The sequence below is a fragment of the Zonotrichia albicollis genome, chromosome 9 (assembly GCF_047830755.1).
Source record: "Zonotrichia albicollis isolate bZonAlb1 chromosome 9, bZonAlb1.hap1, whole genome shotgun sequence".
NCBI lineage: Eukaryota > Metazoa > Chordata > Aves > Passeriformes > Passerellidae > Zonotrichia > Zonotrichia albicollis.
Window position 1 is genome coordinate 14,928,273 of NC_133827.1, and position 16,451 is coordinate 14,944,723.

General features: G+C 46.2%; 1 protein-coding gene across 1 annotated transcript in view; it reads right to left on the reverse strand.

The window, feature by feature from the left end:
- LOC141730043 (uncharacterized) overlaps positions 1–16,451 on the reverse strand; it is a 511,185-nt gene that overhangs the window by 492,825 nt on the left and 1,909 nt on the right. Inside the window, exon 2 of the mRNA XM_074546680.1 lies at positions 12,209–12,212. Within this exon, the coding sequence (XP_074402781.1) occupies positions 12,209–12,212 (4 nt within the window). The remainder of the gene's footprint in view (positions 1–12,208; positions 12,213–16,451) is intronic.

Sequence of the window (16,451 nt, forward strand, 5' to 3'; positions counted from 1 at the left end):
CCAGGAGCCCAGCCCAGCTCAGCAGCACAGACACAGCAGAAGGACTTTAATGAGCCTCTGGGGCTTTATGCTCAGGCCCTGAACATCAGTCCCTGAGAGGGAGCTGAAGAAACCTCTTCAGAACTCCAAGGCAGAATTGAACTTCAAAGTTTCTTGGACTTTTAATGGGTCCCAGTGAGGGACATGACTGAGAAAGTGTCCCCAGACCCCAGGCAGAGCAGAGAACTGGAGGCAGTGATGACAGGTGGGGACAAAGAGAAGCCAAGTCTTGGTGCCCTGGGGCACAGCAGGGTCTGTGCCACCAAGGGCTGTGAGGAGACACCTTGTCCTGAGACCCTGGGGCCTCCTGGCACAGCCCCAGCCAGGCTGGGCACTGTCAGCCCCTTGTCCTGCCCTCAGCATCCCCCCCTAGCCCACATCCCAGTGGCCTCAAGGATCTGCAGGAAGGAGTCCCTGGGGAGTCTGGGAGCTCCTGAATGCTCCCAGGAACTGCAGGTTTTTCAAAGGACTTTGGGTTTGGCTTTTGCCTTGAGGTCTCTTAGAGTTTGTGCAATCATGGCCTCCAATTATCTGCTGTAATTAGTCCCTGGAGAGGCTTTGTGAGTAACAACACTCACTGGGGCTCATTAATGCTTTAATGCTTCGGGGTACTTCAGTCATTTTAAGGTACTTGGTGTTTCCCTTTTGATACAGACTCTGTGAGAGGTTTGTGCAATCATGGCCCCAATTATCTGCTTTAATGAGTCCCTTGAGAGCTTTGTACTGACACTCAATGGGGCTCATTAATACTTTGAGATACTCAAGGTTTTTAAGGTACTTTGAATTTTCCTTTCTACACTGAATCTCTGAGAAGTTTTTTCTGCAATCCTGGCCTCCAATTCTTTCTTCCACAGAGTCCATGAGGATCCTGTGCTGGGATAGACCTCAGTGGGACCCATTCATGCCTTGAGACACTTTGGCGTTTTCCACTGACTTTGACTCCTGGAAAGGTTTGTGCAATCTCCTCTCAGGCCCTGAGGTTCCAGGGCTCAGCTCCAAATGCACCATAGGGGTCATTAGGATCAAGCAAGTCCTGAAAAACCATGGCTCTGCCTTGATTTCCCTCTGGTCTTGTCCTATTCATCAGGAAGTTTTCCTTTTACTGTTATGGAGAAATATTTCAATGAGCTTCTAAGTAATGTGTAATCCTATTTTAAAGGCTGTGTTTTATTACTGTTCTCTTTTGAGAAAAGGTGATTGCAGCATTCTGTGCTTGGTATTGATGTAGGGCCATTCCTAAGGAGGTCTGGCTAGGTCAGACAAGTTGTACCTTGGAGCTGACCCAGTGTGGACAACCTTTCCTGACATTCCCTAACCCCATGTGACAAATCATTTTCACTTTCAAAAATTTAAATGGTTTTTAGACCTTATTAAGACCTTATCAAAATACAACCAAAGGGCCTTGATTTTCATATCTTTGATGTGAAATGAGTTCCCCGGTCTGAATCAATCCCATTTACCATCCCATATTGGGGAATAATTGGTTCCAGAAGTGTTTTACTCACAGCATTGGCACGGGCTTTCACGTTGGGTACCACCTCTACCCAATGAGTCAAATGATCTACTATCACTGGCAAAAACTTACGCTGTTGTACCTGGAGAAGCTCAGTGAAGTCTACTTGGATGTTTTGGAAGGGCCTTAAGGCTAGTTCTTGCCTTCCTCTGGGTGTTTTCCTCATGATTTTCTTATTCACTTGTTGTCATATCGCACGCCGTTCAGTTACTTGTTTAGCTATTCTGAAAATTCCTATGTAACCCCAATCCTTTAGAAACTGATCACTTAGCACTTGTGTACCCCAATGTGTTGTTCCATGTATGCCTTCTAGCATTTTCTTGGCAAGGTGTTTATTCAACATTTGCCTCCCATCTGCTAATCTCCACTTCCCTTCATTATCTTTCTTGGCTCACTCCTATTTTAAGTTCTTCCTCTTTGGTCCCACTGAAGACAGGGATTTTTTGCATTTCTCTCATGGCTGTTAATACTATTATTAGTTTTTCTGTCTCTAATTCAGTTGCATTGTAAGCTTCTAAATCAGCTAAATTGTTCCCTCACGCCTCCTGAGTCAGTCCCTTTTTATGACCTTTAACATATACGACTGCTACTTCCTCTGGTAATTGTAAGGTTTCTAACACTTTAATCAGTCCCTTTCCCTTTGAATTTATTAGCTCCCTCTCTTCCCAAAATTTTCCAAAGATATGCACTATGCCAAAAGCATATTTTCAGTCTGTATCTATTGTTCCCCTTTTCTGTGCTAATATTTCCAGAGCTCACTTTAGGGCATAGAACTCCCATGCTTAGGCTGACCAGTTGGAAGGCAACTTTCTCTTTTCTATGGCTACCAATCCTTCATGCACTATAGTGTGCGCTGATACCCTGTGCCCCTTTATTACCCATGAAGATCCATTGATGTACAATCGTCTTCTGCCTTGGAATGATTGATCTGTTAGGTCCTCTCTTACTTTAGTTTGATAGTTTATAACCTCTAGGGAATTATGTATTAGTTTCTCACCTGGCTTTCCATACAAGAACTGGGCAGGGTTTAGTTGGTTACTCATGATTTGCTCAAAACCATTGTCTTTTGAGATGGCTTCATACTTAGGCACTCAGGAATCAGTGAGCCATTTCTCAGCATTTTGACTTAGGATACTTCCAACTGAGTGAGGAGTATATACTTTCAATTTTCCCTCAAAGGTTAATTTTTTTCTTTGCTCTATGAGTATGGCAGTTGCTGCCACAGCCTGAATATAGGTTGGCCACCCCGGCTGATGAGGTCCAGGAGTTTTGACAAATAGGCACTGGTTTCCTGGATCCAGTTCTGGGCTAACACTCCATATGGTACTACTTTTTCTACATCTACAAACAGATAGAAGGGTTTGTCTAAGGCAAGAAGACTCAATGCCAGTGCACTGACTAATTCTTGCTTTAAAGCTTCAAACTTTTGTTCATTGTCTTTTTCCCACCTAATCTCTTCTTTAACTAACTTTTCATATAGGAACCAGATGGCCTGCGTGTATCCTTCAATCCATAGCCTACAATATCCCAAGAGGCCTAAAAACCTTCTGACTTCTCTCTTAGCTTTTGGCCATTAGAGTGAGACTCTCCCCCTAATTCTCTCAGGGTTCAGCAGTCGGCAGCTTCCTTGACACGTTACATGTCCTAGGAATTTTACTTCCCATTCTAAAAATTGGAGTTTCCCTTTTGATACCTGAAGTCCTTGGTTTCCCAGAAAATTTGACAACACTATGGAAGAAAAACTTATTTTTCTTCCTGTCCTGAGAGAAGCATATAATTTACATATTGGATGAGCTTTATCTCAGGTTTGATGGAGAAGAGTTGTGTTCTTCTAAGGCTTGACCAAAGGGGTTTGGGGATTTGGAAAACCCTTGGGGTAACCCAGTCCACCGAAGTGGATGCTTCCTCCCAGAATCGGGGTCTTCCCATTCAAAGGTAAATATATCCCACTTTCCTCTGCCAGTGGGCATGCCCAAAAAGCATCTCTTAGGTCTATCACACTAAACCACTGGTGTGCTGGGGGGTACTATATACTATACTAGTATATATATAGGGGTGTAGTACTATAGTACTATATATATATAGGGGTTATATAGTACTATATATATAGGGGTTATAGTACTATACTAGTACTATATAGGGGTTAGGCACCACCTGGTACCGATTCACTGTTCTTTTGTTCACTTCTCTCAAATCTTGGACGAGCCTGTAAATCCCATCTGACTTCTTTACTGGTAATATGGGTGTATTATGGGGGCACATACATGGTTCTAAGATCCTGTCCTCAAGTAGGTCCTGGATCAGCGGCTGCAGTGCTTGTCTCCCTTCCAGGGAGAGTGGGTATTGTTGTACCCAAACTGGATGGTTTTCATTAACTATTTTTATTACTATAGTTTCATGTTTAATTTACCTTGGTTTTTTGGTTTTGCCCACACCATCTCATGATTTTTGTCCTCATCTTCTTCCCTTAATTGGAGAAGTTAAAGTACCATTTTCCCTTTTTCTGGGAGCACGCCAATGTCAAATTGCGCCTGTAAATCCCATCCTAATAAATTTCACCCTGCTTCTGGAACTAATAGAACATCCCCAATTCCTATTTTTATTTGCTCCTTCAAATTTTATTTGCATTATAACTGAGGTTTTGAACCTTTCCCCTTGTCTTGTTTTTAAAAGACAAAGGTGTCTACTAAGGTGTCTACTAAGGAAGGCAGGTGCCGCCCCAAAATGGAAAATGTAAACCCCCTCCTTCTGAATTGTTATAATTTTGAAATTAAGGGGGCTCTCAGGCACAGATATGGGAGCAGGAATAGCAGTTCTTTATTAGGGAAGAATATAAAAATAAAATAAGCAATGCAGTAATACAAAACAACACTGACAGAGTCGGAATAAAACTTGACACCTGGTAGGTCATTGTGTTGGTAGCAGTCCAATTAAAACAGTGGCTGCAGTCCTCCTGCAGTCTTCCTGCAGACAGGCGTGGTTCTCTTGAAGCAGGGATCCTGTAGAAGGACATAATCTTCTTCTGAAGATCTAGTAGTGATGTAGATGAGCCTGGTCTTCCTCTGGGAATCCAATGGAAAAGGCAGCTGGTCCTCTGGAAATCCAGTGGAAAAGGCTGCTGCTCCTCTAGGAATCCAGTGGAAAGGCTGTTCTGGTGTCCCAAAATCTCAGATTATATTCAGTTAGGAATGCTTGGCTCCGCCCTCTGGGTAGAGCATCTCAGAATGGGATGATGCAATTTTGATCAGTCACGCAGTGACATTCAATAGCCCATTAACAGCAGATGTCTCCCCAGAGGAAGGATTGGTTTCTGCAAGAGATGAAGAAAAACTGCCCAATTAACAGATGAAAACTGGCCCACCCCTAACAGATGGGAATATAACACACATATTTACCTGGCAGTCTAGAACATTGTCCATGTCTTATTCTATTTCCTTCTGCATCACAATGAAACCTTACTCAAAGTTCTCACTTAAGATTATGTTTCCCTGTGGTACACAACAGCTTTCTCCATCTTTCTGCATTACCCATCAAGTGTAACCAGGTCCTTGAGCAAAAACAATCCCACAGATGGGTTTGTCTTTGCCTGAGGTGGGATTAATCCAAACAGTCTTTCCTAAAATACCTTTCATGTGTACAACAGGGACTTTGTCTCCATCCACTGTGTGCAAGGGTTCAGATTGGGCAGGACCAGCTCGATTGATGAACCCTTGGGTGTTGACAATCCAAGTGGCCTTTGCTAAGCTCATTTCCCAATTTCTAAAAGCATCCCCCCGAAAATGCCTTCAGTCTTGAGCAGTCCATAGCGCCGCCAGCAGCTAGTGCATGATAAGGGATATGGTAAATCCATTCAATACTATGTTCCCTGGCCCAGGTGTTGATAAGGCTGCTCTTGAAATGAGTCCCGTTGTCTCATTCAATTCTCTTATGGGTACCATGCATCCAAGCGACCTGCTTTTCCAGGCCCAGGATGGTGTTCCTGGCAGTGGCGTGAGGCACAGGGTACGTCTCCAATCATCCAGTGGTGGCTTCCACCATGGTCAGCACGTAGCGCTTGCCCTGGCATGTCTGGGGCAGTGTGATGTAGTCAGTCTGCCAGGCCTCCCCATACTTGTACTTGGACCACCGCTCACCGTACCATAGGGCTTCACTTGCTTGGCCTGTTTGATGGCAGCACACGTCTCACAGTCATGGATAACCTGAGAAATACTGTCCATGGTTAAATCCACCCCTCGGTCTCGTGCCCATTTATAGGTGGCATCTCTGCCCTGATGGCCTAAGGCACCATGGGCCCCTCGAGCTAGGAATAACTCTCCTTTGTGTTCCCAATCTAGGTCTATCTTGGACACCCCTATCTTTGCAGCCTGATCTACCTGATCATTGTTTTGGTGCTCTTCATTTGCTCTACTCTTGGGAACATGAGCATCTACATGGTGGACTTTCACAGGTAGCCTCCCTACCCTGGTAGCAATGTCTTTCCACTCTTCAGCAGCCCAAACTGGTTTTCCTCTGTGCTCCCAGTTTGCCTCTTTCAACCTCTCTAGCCATCCCCATAGAGCGTTGGCTACCATCCAAGAATCAGTGTAGAGGTAGAGCTTTGGCCACTTCTCTCTTTCTGCAATGTCCACGGCCAGTTGAACAGCTTTGAGTTCAGCAAGTTGACTTTATTCACCTTCTCCTTCTGTAGCTTGTGCAACCTGTCGTGTGGCTGCTTTCCACTTCTGGTTCATCCCTACAATGCGACAGGAACCATCAGTGAAAACAGCGTAGTGTGTTTCCTCTGGTGGTAGTTGGTTATAGGGACGAGCTTTTTCAGACTGGGTAACTGCTTCTTGTTCTTCACCTTTGGGCAAATTTATAATGACCTCCAAAATCCTGGGGTGATTCTGTTACCTATACGGGCGCGCTGAGCGATAACAGCAATCCGCTTGCTCCATGTGGCACTGGTGGCATGGTGAGTGGAGGAACCTTGCCTTTGAACATCCACTCCAGCACCGGTCGTCAGGGTGCCAGGAGGAGTTGTGCTTCTGTACCAATCACCTCTGAGGTGGCTTGGACTCCTTCAAAAGCAGCCAAGATTTCTTTCTCTGTTGGAGTATAGTTGGCTTCAGACCCTCTGTAGCTTCAACTCCAAAATCCCAGTCCTCAGCCTTGAGTCTCCCTAGGCACCTTCTGCCAAAGGCTCCAGGACAAGCCATGGTTCCCAGACGTGTCCAGATATGTTCTTCATATCTGGACCCATCATGACCTGGCCAAGGGCAACCGCATGAGAAATCTCCTGCTTATTCTGGGCAAAAGCTTGTTGCTGCACAGGTCCTACTGGAGATTATTCTTCTTCCGGGTGACCAGGTAAAGAGGGCTCATGATCTGATTGTACTCAGGAATGTGCATCCTCCAAAAGCCTATGGCGCCTAGGAAAGCTAAGTGTCTCCTTATTGGTTGCTGGAGACATTGCTGTGGTCATGTTGATGACATCTGTAGGAATCTGATGCCGTCCATCTTGCCACTCTCACTCCTAGGAACTGAATCTCAATAGTTAGTCCCTTTACTTTGCTCTTTTTAATGGTGAAAGCAGCTCCAAGGAGGATTTGGATGATTTTCCTTCCTTTCTCAAACACTTCCGCAGCTGTGTTCCCCCACACAATGATGTCATCAATATACTGCAGATGTTCTGGAGCCTCACCCCTTTCTAGTGCAGCCTGGATCAGTCCATGGCAGATGGTGGGGCTGTGCTTCCACCCCTGGGGCAGCTGGTTCCAGGTGTACTGCACTCCCCTCCACGTGAAAGCAAACTGAGGCCTGCATTCTGCTGCCAGAGGAATGGAGAAAAATGCATTGGCTATGTCTATAGTGGCGTACCACCTTGCTGCCTTGGACTCAAGCTCATACTGGAGCTCTAATATGTCTGGCACGGCAGCACTCAGTGGTGGGGTCACTTAATTCAATGTACAGTAGTCCACAGTCAATCTCCATTCTCCTTCAGATTTTCACACAGGCCAGATGGGGCTGTTGAAGGGTGCGTGGGTCTTGCTGACCACCCCTTGGCTCTCCAGCTCTCAGATCATCTTATGGATGGAGATACAGCATCTCGAGTGGTCCTATACTGCCGTCGATGCACTATGGAAGTGGCAATTGGCACTTGTTGCTCTTCTCCCGTCAGGCATCCTACTGCAGATGGATTCTCAGACAACCCAGGCAAGGTGTTCAATTGCTCAATGCCCTCTGTCACTACAGCTGTTATCCCAAATGCCCATCTGAGTCTTTTTGGGTCTTTGAAATACCTACTTCAAAGGTCGTCTATGCCCAAAATACATGGCTATGCCCAAAATACATGGGCCCTCTGGGCCAGGCACAATAGGGTGTTTCTTCCACACATTCCCAGTCAGGCTCACATCAGCTTCCACCAAAGTGAAATCCTGGGATCCCCCTGTCACATCAGCAACAGAAACAGACTCTGTCCCCACCTGTCTCGATGGAATTAATGTACATTGCGCACCAGTATCAACCAAAGCTTTGTACTCTTGTGGTTCCAATGTGCCAGGCCAACAAATCCACACAGACCAGAAAACACGATTTTCCCTAGCCCCTACCTGGCTAGAGGCAGGGCCCCTCTAAGCCTGGTTATCCTTCTTTCCCTGGGCATATGTCTTGATGTTCCTTCAAGGGGAGCGGACATGTTGTCATCATCAAACCTGGCAGTTCGGCTACGGGCAGCTGGAGCTGCTTTCCTTCTGGTGGCTTCCTTCAGTTCACTCACCTGTTGCGCCAGAACAGCGGTAGGTTTCCTATCCTACCTTCTCATGTTTTCCCCACAATCACTCAGGTAGAACCACAGCTCAGCTCGTGGGGTGTACCTTCTCTCTCCATCTGGGAAACATCTGCCTTGGATACCAGAACCTTTGATCTGTACTGCCGAGATTTAGAGAAGGTCTTCTTTAATCTCCTCTCTGAGCTTCTTATGATTCGCCTCTATCTTTTCTTCTAATTTTTGCAGACATGTTTCCACTTCTGTGATTCTGGCATGTGTTGGGCCATGCACAGCATCTGCATATGCTCAGAGCTTCCTTGCTGTGGGAATCCATAAAGTTAGAGGGTTTTTAGGAAATGGTTAAAGAAGAGTATTTAGGCCTCAGGATGTGGCCCGAAGTTCTGTTACAGCAGAAAAGTTTCCCAAGCAAGCAGAAAGTTTCCCAAGCAGTAGACGTGACAAATAACAATAGGACTTTGTAGATTTGGCTTTAGGATGGCAACAAGTTTATTTAATGTATATCTTTAGAAGGTTACTGTGAATAGAGCTCTGTTCTTTGTCTTTTATGAACCAGTCTTTGTTTTAACTACTATTACGTATGTTTTATAAGGTTGGATGGAAAGCTTGTCAATAGGTCTTGTTTTGGTGTGATTGGTTGAAATCTAGACTGAGATGGTTTTATGTCATTCCATTTGACCCCACCTTCGGGGACATTTTCCATTAGGCCAGCATGCTGTTAACATCTAACAATGTTCTGAGGCTGATGTACTAATAAATAAAAAAAGGCTGGTCTGAATTTGTCCAGTGTGGTCCATATTTGGACTTTTTGCCGCGGCAAGTGGGTTCCTGTCTTAAGACGTGGGTTCCTGACACCATTGGATTTATAACTGCCCTGGTGCCCCGACACTTGCCATATCCAGCATAGTCTCCTCACCATCATCCCGCTTCATTATTGCTAAAGCAGAAGAATATTCTCGTGGCCCAAGTCGTACAAGTTTTCTCCACATCACAGATGTGCATGGTACCAAGTTTGGATTCTTGGTTGTCACAACCTCTGAGAAGATAATCTCTGCCACTGCCATTTCTCTCAGGCGTTGGATCCCTTGCTCTATGGTCTTCCACTGAGTTGGTTGCATATTAAGACCATCGTGCAACACTGTCCAAGACCTGTGCCCAGAGGCTGTGTGGATTATCCACCCTCATCATTCCTTGGTCAATAACAGGATCCTGTGACAGGGATCCCAAATGCCTCACTTCAGTGCCATCCAGAACTGTAGTCTCGCCTGCAGCATCCCAGAGATGGACCAGCCAACTAATTATGGATTCATCAGGTCATCGGGTGTAATCCTTCCGTAGGCCACGAAGGTCCTTCAGGGAAAAGAACTCAATATTTGCGTCTGATCTTGCACGTGCTGCTTTGACTCCTGATTTTATGTCAGGAGGCATCGAGGTTCCTTCTTCTGTATCACCATCATCATCATCATCCACTGGTCGATTAGTTTTTTCCGTGCATTTCCCACTTCTAGTGCTGGTAGAAACAGCCATGGGTTTAGATGCTGGCTTAGGCTCACTGTCTGGTCTGGCTGCTGGCTTCGAGCCTGGGCTGTTGGCTACAGCTTGAGTGACTGGGATAGCTGATTTATCTCCCTGACCCCCTGCCTCTGTCTGCTGCCCTACACTATCTAAAACAGGGTGATAAGCATAGGCCAGGGCCCAGCTTATTTCAATTAGCCTTTTCTCTTTAGAATCATCATGGCACTTCTCTTTTAGGTATTTCCCAACCTCAGCTGGGTTCGGAATTTGTTCCCGTGGAAAATCCCAGTCTACAGGATCAGAAAATTCCTTCAGGGTTTCACCTACATTTTCCCATTGCCCACACCACTCAGGATTTTTCACACCTGCATCTGCTTCTAGGTCAGGGGTCTCACCAGCTCTTCTGGATATCTCAGCCCTCATTCTAGAGAAGCAGCAGACCATATAGAGGAAGCTTACCAGATTAAATACCAGAAAGATGGTCTCTTTAACATTCAGGGGAAAATGAACATTCTCAAAAAGTGACATAACTGATCCAAAGGAGAAGAAGGAAAGGGAAGGCTGGAAAGTCTTATTCTCAGCTCCTCCTCTAATAGACTGAGTGTAATTGCTAATAAATTCCCAAAACGTACTACTGAAACTGGGATGCAGGGTAGGATGAAGAAACCACAAACCATACATATTGTAAACAGATGCCAGTATCTTTGTAAACGCTTTATAAATCATTATCACAGAGGCCAGCACAACAGCTATTCCAATCCGTACCCCTCTACCGTAAAAATTACATGTTATGGACAATAATCCTAGTGACCAGAAAGGTATTGAAACCTCAACAAGGTCTAGAGCCCAGAGCCACACGAAGGCTTTCACAACCAGAGACATCAGGGGTTCAAGCAGCATGGCTACTAACTGCTTTAACAACAACAGACACACAATTAATAGAGCTTTTTTCCACCTTTTCCAGCCACGCGTTGGGCACCAATTCATGTATTTGTCCAGGTTTAGAGCAAATTTGGGGAAGAATCCCCCAAAGGATCTCCGGTGGGAAAAGCAGATCCAATTGGGCCCTCCTCCCAACTGGTCTGGGAGGAAAAAATACCTCCTTGGAGAAAGGTGGAAAAAAAACTGTTTACTAAAGAATAAAACCAAAACAATATCAAAAAATTAGACCCCTTGCCACTCTAAAAGAGATAACAAACTGAGAAAACCCCGTCCCCGGGTTGCAGCTCACTCAGTCTGTGATCAGTCCCTCCGGTGCTGGAATTGTCGCAGGCCAGGCCCGGCCCGGTGAGCCAGAGATGTGAGCTACCGGTGCTCTCCTGGGTGTTCAGTCCAGAGCAGCTTTCAAGAGGTCCAAAGAAAAGAAAAAAGTCACAGTCCAGGGAACTTCTTTGCCTCAGCTAGCTAACACTAACTAAAACGCAAAAGAAGAGCTCTGTCCCGCTGTCTGTCTGCAGACAACACAGTCAGGAGCAGGAATGTGGGGGAGTGGAGTACAGTGTCTGAAAACAAACCGTGCGCTTCTTCTCTCCCCCCATTCACTCTCTGGAACATTCTTAAAGGTGCAAAACTTATTATTCAACATAAACAGAATGAGACGATTGGGGATAAAAGCATCATATAGTCAACCCAGGACAGTACCTTATGGGGAAGAGCCACCGGAACACCCCAAATCAATTATGGGACTTGGGTGCATATTGTAAGAACACAGTGGCAAAATGGGCAATAAATGTCTTGCATTTCCCCAAACCAACCTGCAATCCTATGCAGGTGAAACTGTCGTTGTCCCTGCCAGTCCTGGGCAAGGTCCCTTGAAGCAATGATGAATCTGCCAGGCCCGGCACAATCCAAAATCCTGGAGAGCACTGGCCTATCCATCAGCTAACCCCAGCTAATGTGACTGACACAGAGAGCCCTGAATGTCATGGTCCCTGTTTGGGCGCCAAATGTCTCAATGAGGGTGGCTGCGACAAACCTCTCTGGTTCCCTGACTTCAGGGCGAGGGTGGCAAAAATGAAAAGGAGCAGGATCAATGGAGTTTTTTAAAAGGAACTTTAATAACAGGGTGAAAAACAATAAACATGGAGAAATCAAGAACAGTATGAGGGGCAGGATCTAAAGACCCAAGACAACAGGGAAGCAACAACATGTACACTTAGGGGTAGAAAACTCTAGAACAATAAGCACAGAGGGGCAACAAGTAACCAGTAAGGAAGCAGAACTTGGACAACTTAGTATAATAACTCTAAAGACTTATGAAGGACCTCTCAAATGCACCCTAAGTAAAACAAATTTTTCTCAGGGTTTGAACTCACACTCAGTTCTTTCAGGGTAAAATCTGGCTGACTCTGAGTGACAGCTGGGCTAACTCCCACACCACTGATTCACACTGGCCCCTTGGGACCATGCAGCCCAACAGAGCCACAATGATGTCCTTGGTTCAACGAGGGTCTGCAGTGTCACATTGGTCCCTTGTGTCACAGTGTCACATGGTGCTCTGCAGTGCCACAATGGCCACTTCATTTCACAAGGCTCCCAAGTGTCACATTGATCTCAATAGGAAGGAAACCACAGAGGCCCCATGTTTCAGGGGCTGATGAGCAGCAACCACCAGAGGTTAAGGCAAGCCTGATCATTCTGTCCTGGCAAGTTTTCTTGGAGCAACCCTTGTGTTATGAACTGAACGAGGCCAAACTTTCTCTGGAGAAAGAGGTTCTCATTTATTAAAAGAGCTACAAGGAATGGAGTACCTAGGATAAGCCCGAGCACTCACACAGCGACCCAAAACCAGAACAGTGCACTACCCCCAAGTGCACTGGGCTCCCCCAGAAAGCAAGTTTTCAGAAACAAGAACCTTGACCTAACTTTACTCCCCCCATTTATAGCGCCCTTGGAGTCTAGGATTGGTCCATGTTGAATCCGCATGGTGATTGGTCCATTTCCAGGCTTCCCATTGGTCTTTAACACCATTCATTCTGGACCAATCATTTCTGCAGGGCTTCGAATGATTGGTCAGATCTTCCATCCAATCCCTCTTCAACCTCACCTTGTCCCGCCAGACCGCCCTTCCACCAAACGCAGGACCCTTCTCTTAGAACATTCTAATAACCCCCCACTCTTAACATAATACAATTAATATAACGTAATAATACAATATAATTGAACTATACTCTAATTTAATATAATTTAACTTTTACTTATAAAAACTTGGATATTTGAAATTATGAATGAAGTGTCCTAATTTCAGGCATTTGTGTCTACAGAAGAGGGATGGTTTTCCTCCATAAAAAGAAAAGCACAAAGCCCTTTCCAGTGTTTGGAAAATAGGTGAGTGCTAGCACTCAGGAGTCAAAGACCAGCCAGACCTGTCTGTTATGGCAGCTTTTCTCTGGGAGCAATCCTTGGATACACAGAAATTTGGAGGTGGAATCCTAATATTGGCCATGGATGCCTGGAAAAAAAGGACAGTTCTTTTCCATACAAAGGAAAGCCCAGGGCCCCGGTGTTTCAGGGGCAGATGGGAGCAGCTTTCCACATTCCAAGGTCAGCCAGACCTGTCATGTGACCCCTGGGAGGCCAAGGCAGCCACACCTATTTCATGTTCCCTTGCCTCCGCAGGGCCCTGCAGTGCCACAGCAGCTCCTTGCTTCCATGAGGCCTTGCAATGTCACAATGGTTCTCTTGCTTCCATGATGACCTCTAGTGTCATAATGGCCCCTTGATTACACAAATTCTTAAGGATCTTAACAGTCTCCATGGTTCCACAAGGCCCCACAGTGTCCTAATGGCCTTTGGGTTCCATGAAGCCCTACTGAGTCACCATGGCCCCTTGGTTCCATTGAGGCCCAGTAGTGCAACAATGATCCCCTTGTTTCCACAACTTCCCATATTGTCACAATGGCTCTCGTGCTTCCATGAGCCCCTGCACGATCACAATGGCGCTTTGGTTCCATGGGGCCCCACAGTGTCGCAGTACTCTCCATGATTCCATGGGGCCTTGCTATGCTCTCCATGGATCCATCGTGCCCTGCAGGATCACAACGTCCCTTTGGCTCCACGTGGCCCTGAAATGCAGCAATGGCCTCTTGGTTCCACAAAGCCCTGCTGCTTCACACTGGCCTTTTGGAACCATATGGCCCAACAGAGCCACAATGATGTCCTTGGTTCTGTGAGGTTGCACAGTGTCACAGTGGCCCCTGGGATCCATGGTACTCTGCAGTGTCTCAATGTTCCCCTTCGTTCCACAAGTTCCTACAGTGTAACAGGTTCCACAAGGGCCTGCAGTGTCACCATGGTCCGTTGGTTCCACAATCCTCTGCAGTGTCACAATGCTGTCCAAAGGAAGGGAACAACTGAGCCCCAGTGGTGCAGAGACAGATGAGAGGCAGTCACCAGAGGCCAAGTCTAGCCAGACTTGACTCGTATGGGCAGATTTTGTCTGGGAGTAACCCTTGGACAGAGAGAATTTTAGATGCAGAATCCTGATTTTGACCATAGGTGCCTAGACAAGAAAGACAGTTCTTTCCCATAGGAATAAAAGCACAGAGCCCCAGTGCGTCATGGTCAGATTGGAAGTGGCCCTTGACATGTGGGACCTGTCAGACAGCCCCCGGGAGTCCAAACGGCAGACCTGTTCCATGACTTCATGGGTCCTAAGACTGTGTCATGGTTTGAGCCACAGACTGTCACAATGGTCTCCTTGATTCCATGAGGTCTGGCAATGTTACAATGGTTTCTTGGTTTCATGAGCTCCAACAGAATCACAGGGGTCCATTGGCCCCACGCAGCTCCACTGTGAAACAATGCCTCCTTCTTTCTGTTTTAAATCAATCACAATCAAACCACAGTTTGATCATTGATCCTTGCTTGCATAGGGCCCATGATTTGCACAATGGTCTCCTTGATTCCATGATTCCTGGATTCCACAGTCTCACCATCGTTTCCTTGGTTCTCCATTGTCACAACTGATCAATGGTTCCATGAGGTTCCGTAGTGTTACCGTGGTCGCTGTCAGAGGCTGGATGAGATTGGTGTCTCGAGACACCTTGGGATGCTCAGAATGCCCATGTGCGGCAGGGCCTGGTCAGGCCTTGGTTTGTGGTGGGACAGAGCCCCGCCCCCAGCCCTGGCCTGGCAGAGCTGTCAATCACACAGCGGGGGCGATGTTAACCCAGCTCTGATTAGCCCAGCTGTTAATCAATTAATCAATCACACACTAGCAGCTGGTGCTACCCTGATTCTGATTGGACAAGCAAATGGCAGTTCCACCCTAGGGGCAGGCCCATGAAGGCCCAGGGGGTTAAAAGCTGAGGCACGAGGCCAGCCCAGGGCCTGCATCCTGCCTTCTCCTGGGGTTCCTCTGTTAGCGATGCTGGAACCCAAGCAGTTGGTACCTATGTGCATGTCTTTCTATCTATCTTCTGTCTTTCTGTTGTTCTTTATTTCTTCTCCATCTAATCCTACTTACCTGGAACATTTTTGGGTAATTTCACATGTTAGGGGATAAGGGATTTTAGGTTAAATGTGTGGTAATCCAGGGCACAGGGAATATTTCTCTGCCTGCTCTGAGGGATCCTGACCCCCAGAGAAACACTGCCTTTAACCTTTGCCCATGGAGAGGACTTCCAGAACTTTGAGATAGATTAGAATTTACCAAAGTGTGAAATAAATTAGAGGGTAGTCTACTTTGTCCCTTGGGTAAGAAATGTAGGTTTTGGAATTTTTAGTATGGTGTAGATAGGAAGCAAGATGGAGGAATTTGTGTGTAGTCCCTCTCTTCTTCTTCTTCTTCATCTATTCCATTTTCTTCAGTGTTGGTGGCAGAGGGTGGCAGATTAGTGAAGGAAAGCACAGTGTAGAGGTTATGTGGACAATCAAGGGATGAATTATGTGTAGATAAGTAGAAATAATGTATGTTTTAAGAGTTAATTGGATGAGACAACTTTAAGAGACCTTGAAACCGTACATTTTAGAGCCATTTTGCGGTGCTTTTCCAGCAAGATGAGCCTGGTGTAGACAGCATGCAAAACTTTAGATACGATAACAACAAACAAGAAGGTGAAGACCAAAGAAGTCCTGTGCATCTCTTTTTACCTGGCACAGAACTGCTACACGAGTGTTTTATTTCATCTGGGCAGCTCCCAGAAGGGCCCAAAATAAAACAAACATTAATAACTGGTAGCCTGACGATGTTTGTAATAAGTTGGCTTTTTTTCCATGAAGTTGTTTACTGAAGGGTGTTGTCTTAATTGGCCAATCATTTGAAATGTGTTGATTAAATGACCAGAGAGGTCCACCTGTAGCAAAGCACGATACAATAGAAGAGACTTGAAAAATTAGGTGGCATTTAGCCCGTAGCCTTCTGATCTGAGCCTGTGTCATCTCTGACTCAATGGTGACATTTGGGGATCTATGGCGGCTACTGGGAATCCTTTCTGCACCTCGTGACCCAAGAGGAGCTTCTCTAATAAATGTTGCCTGAAGCTCCAGCTTTCCCCATGACAGAAACCCCTGTGAGTGTTTGGGAGATCCCGGCTCTTTGGCAGCCTGGAGACTCCTGGGATGTCACCGTGGAGCCCCCATGAGTGCCTGTGACAGATCGGTGCCATTGCAGCCCAA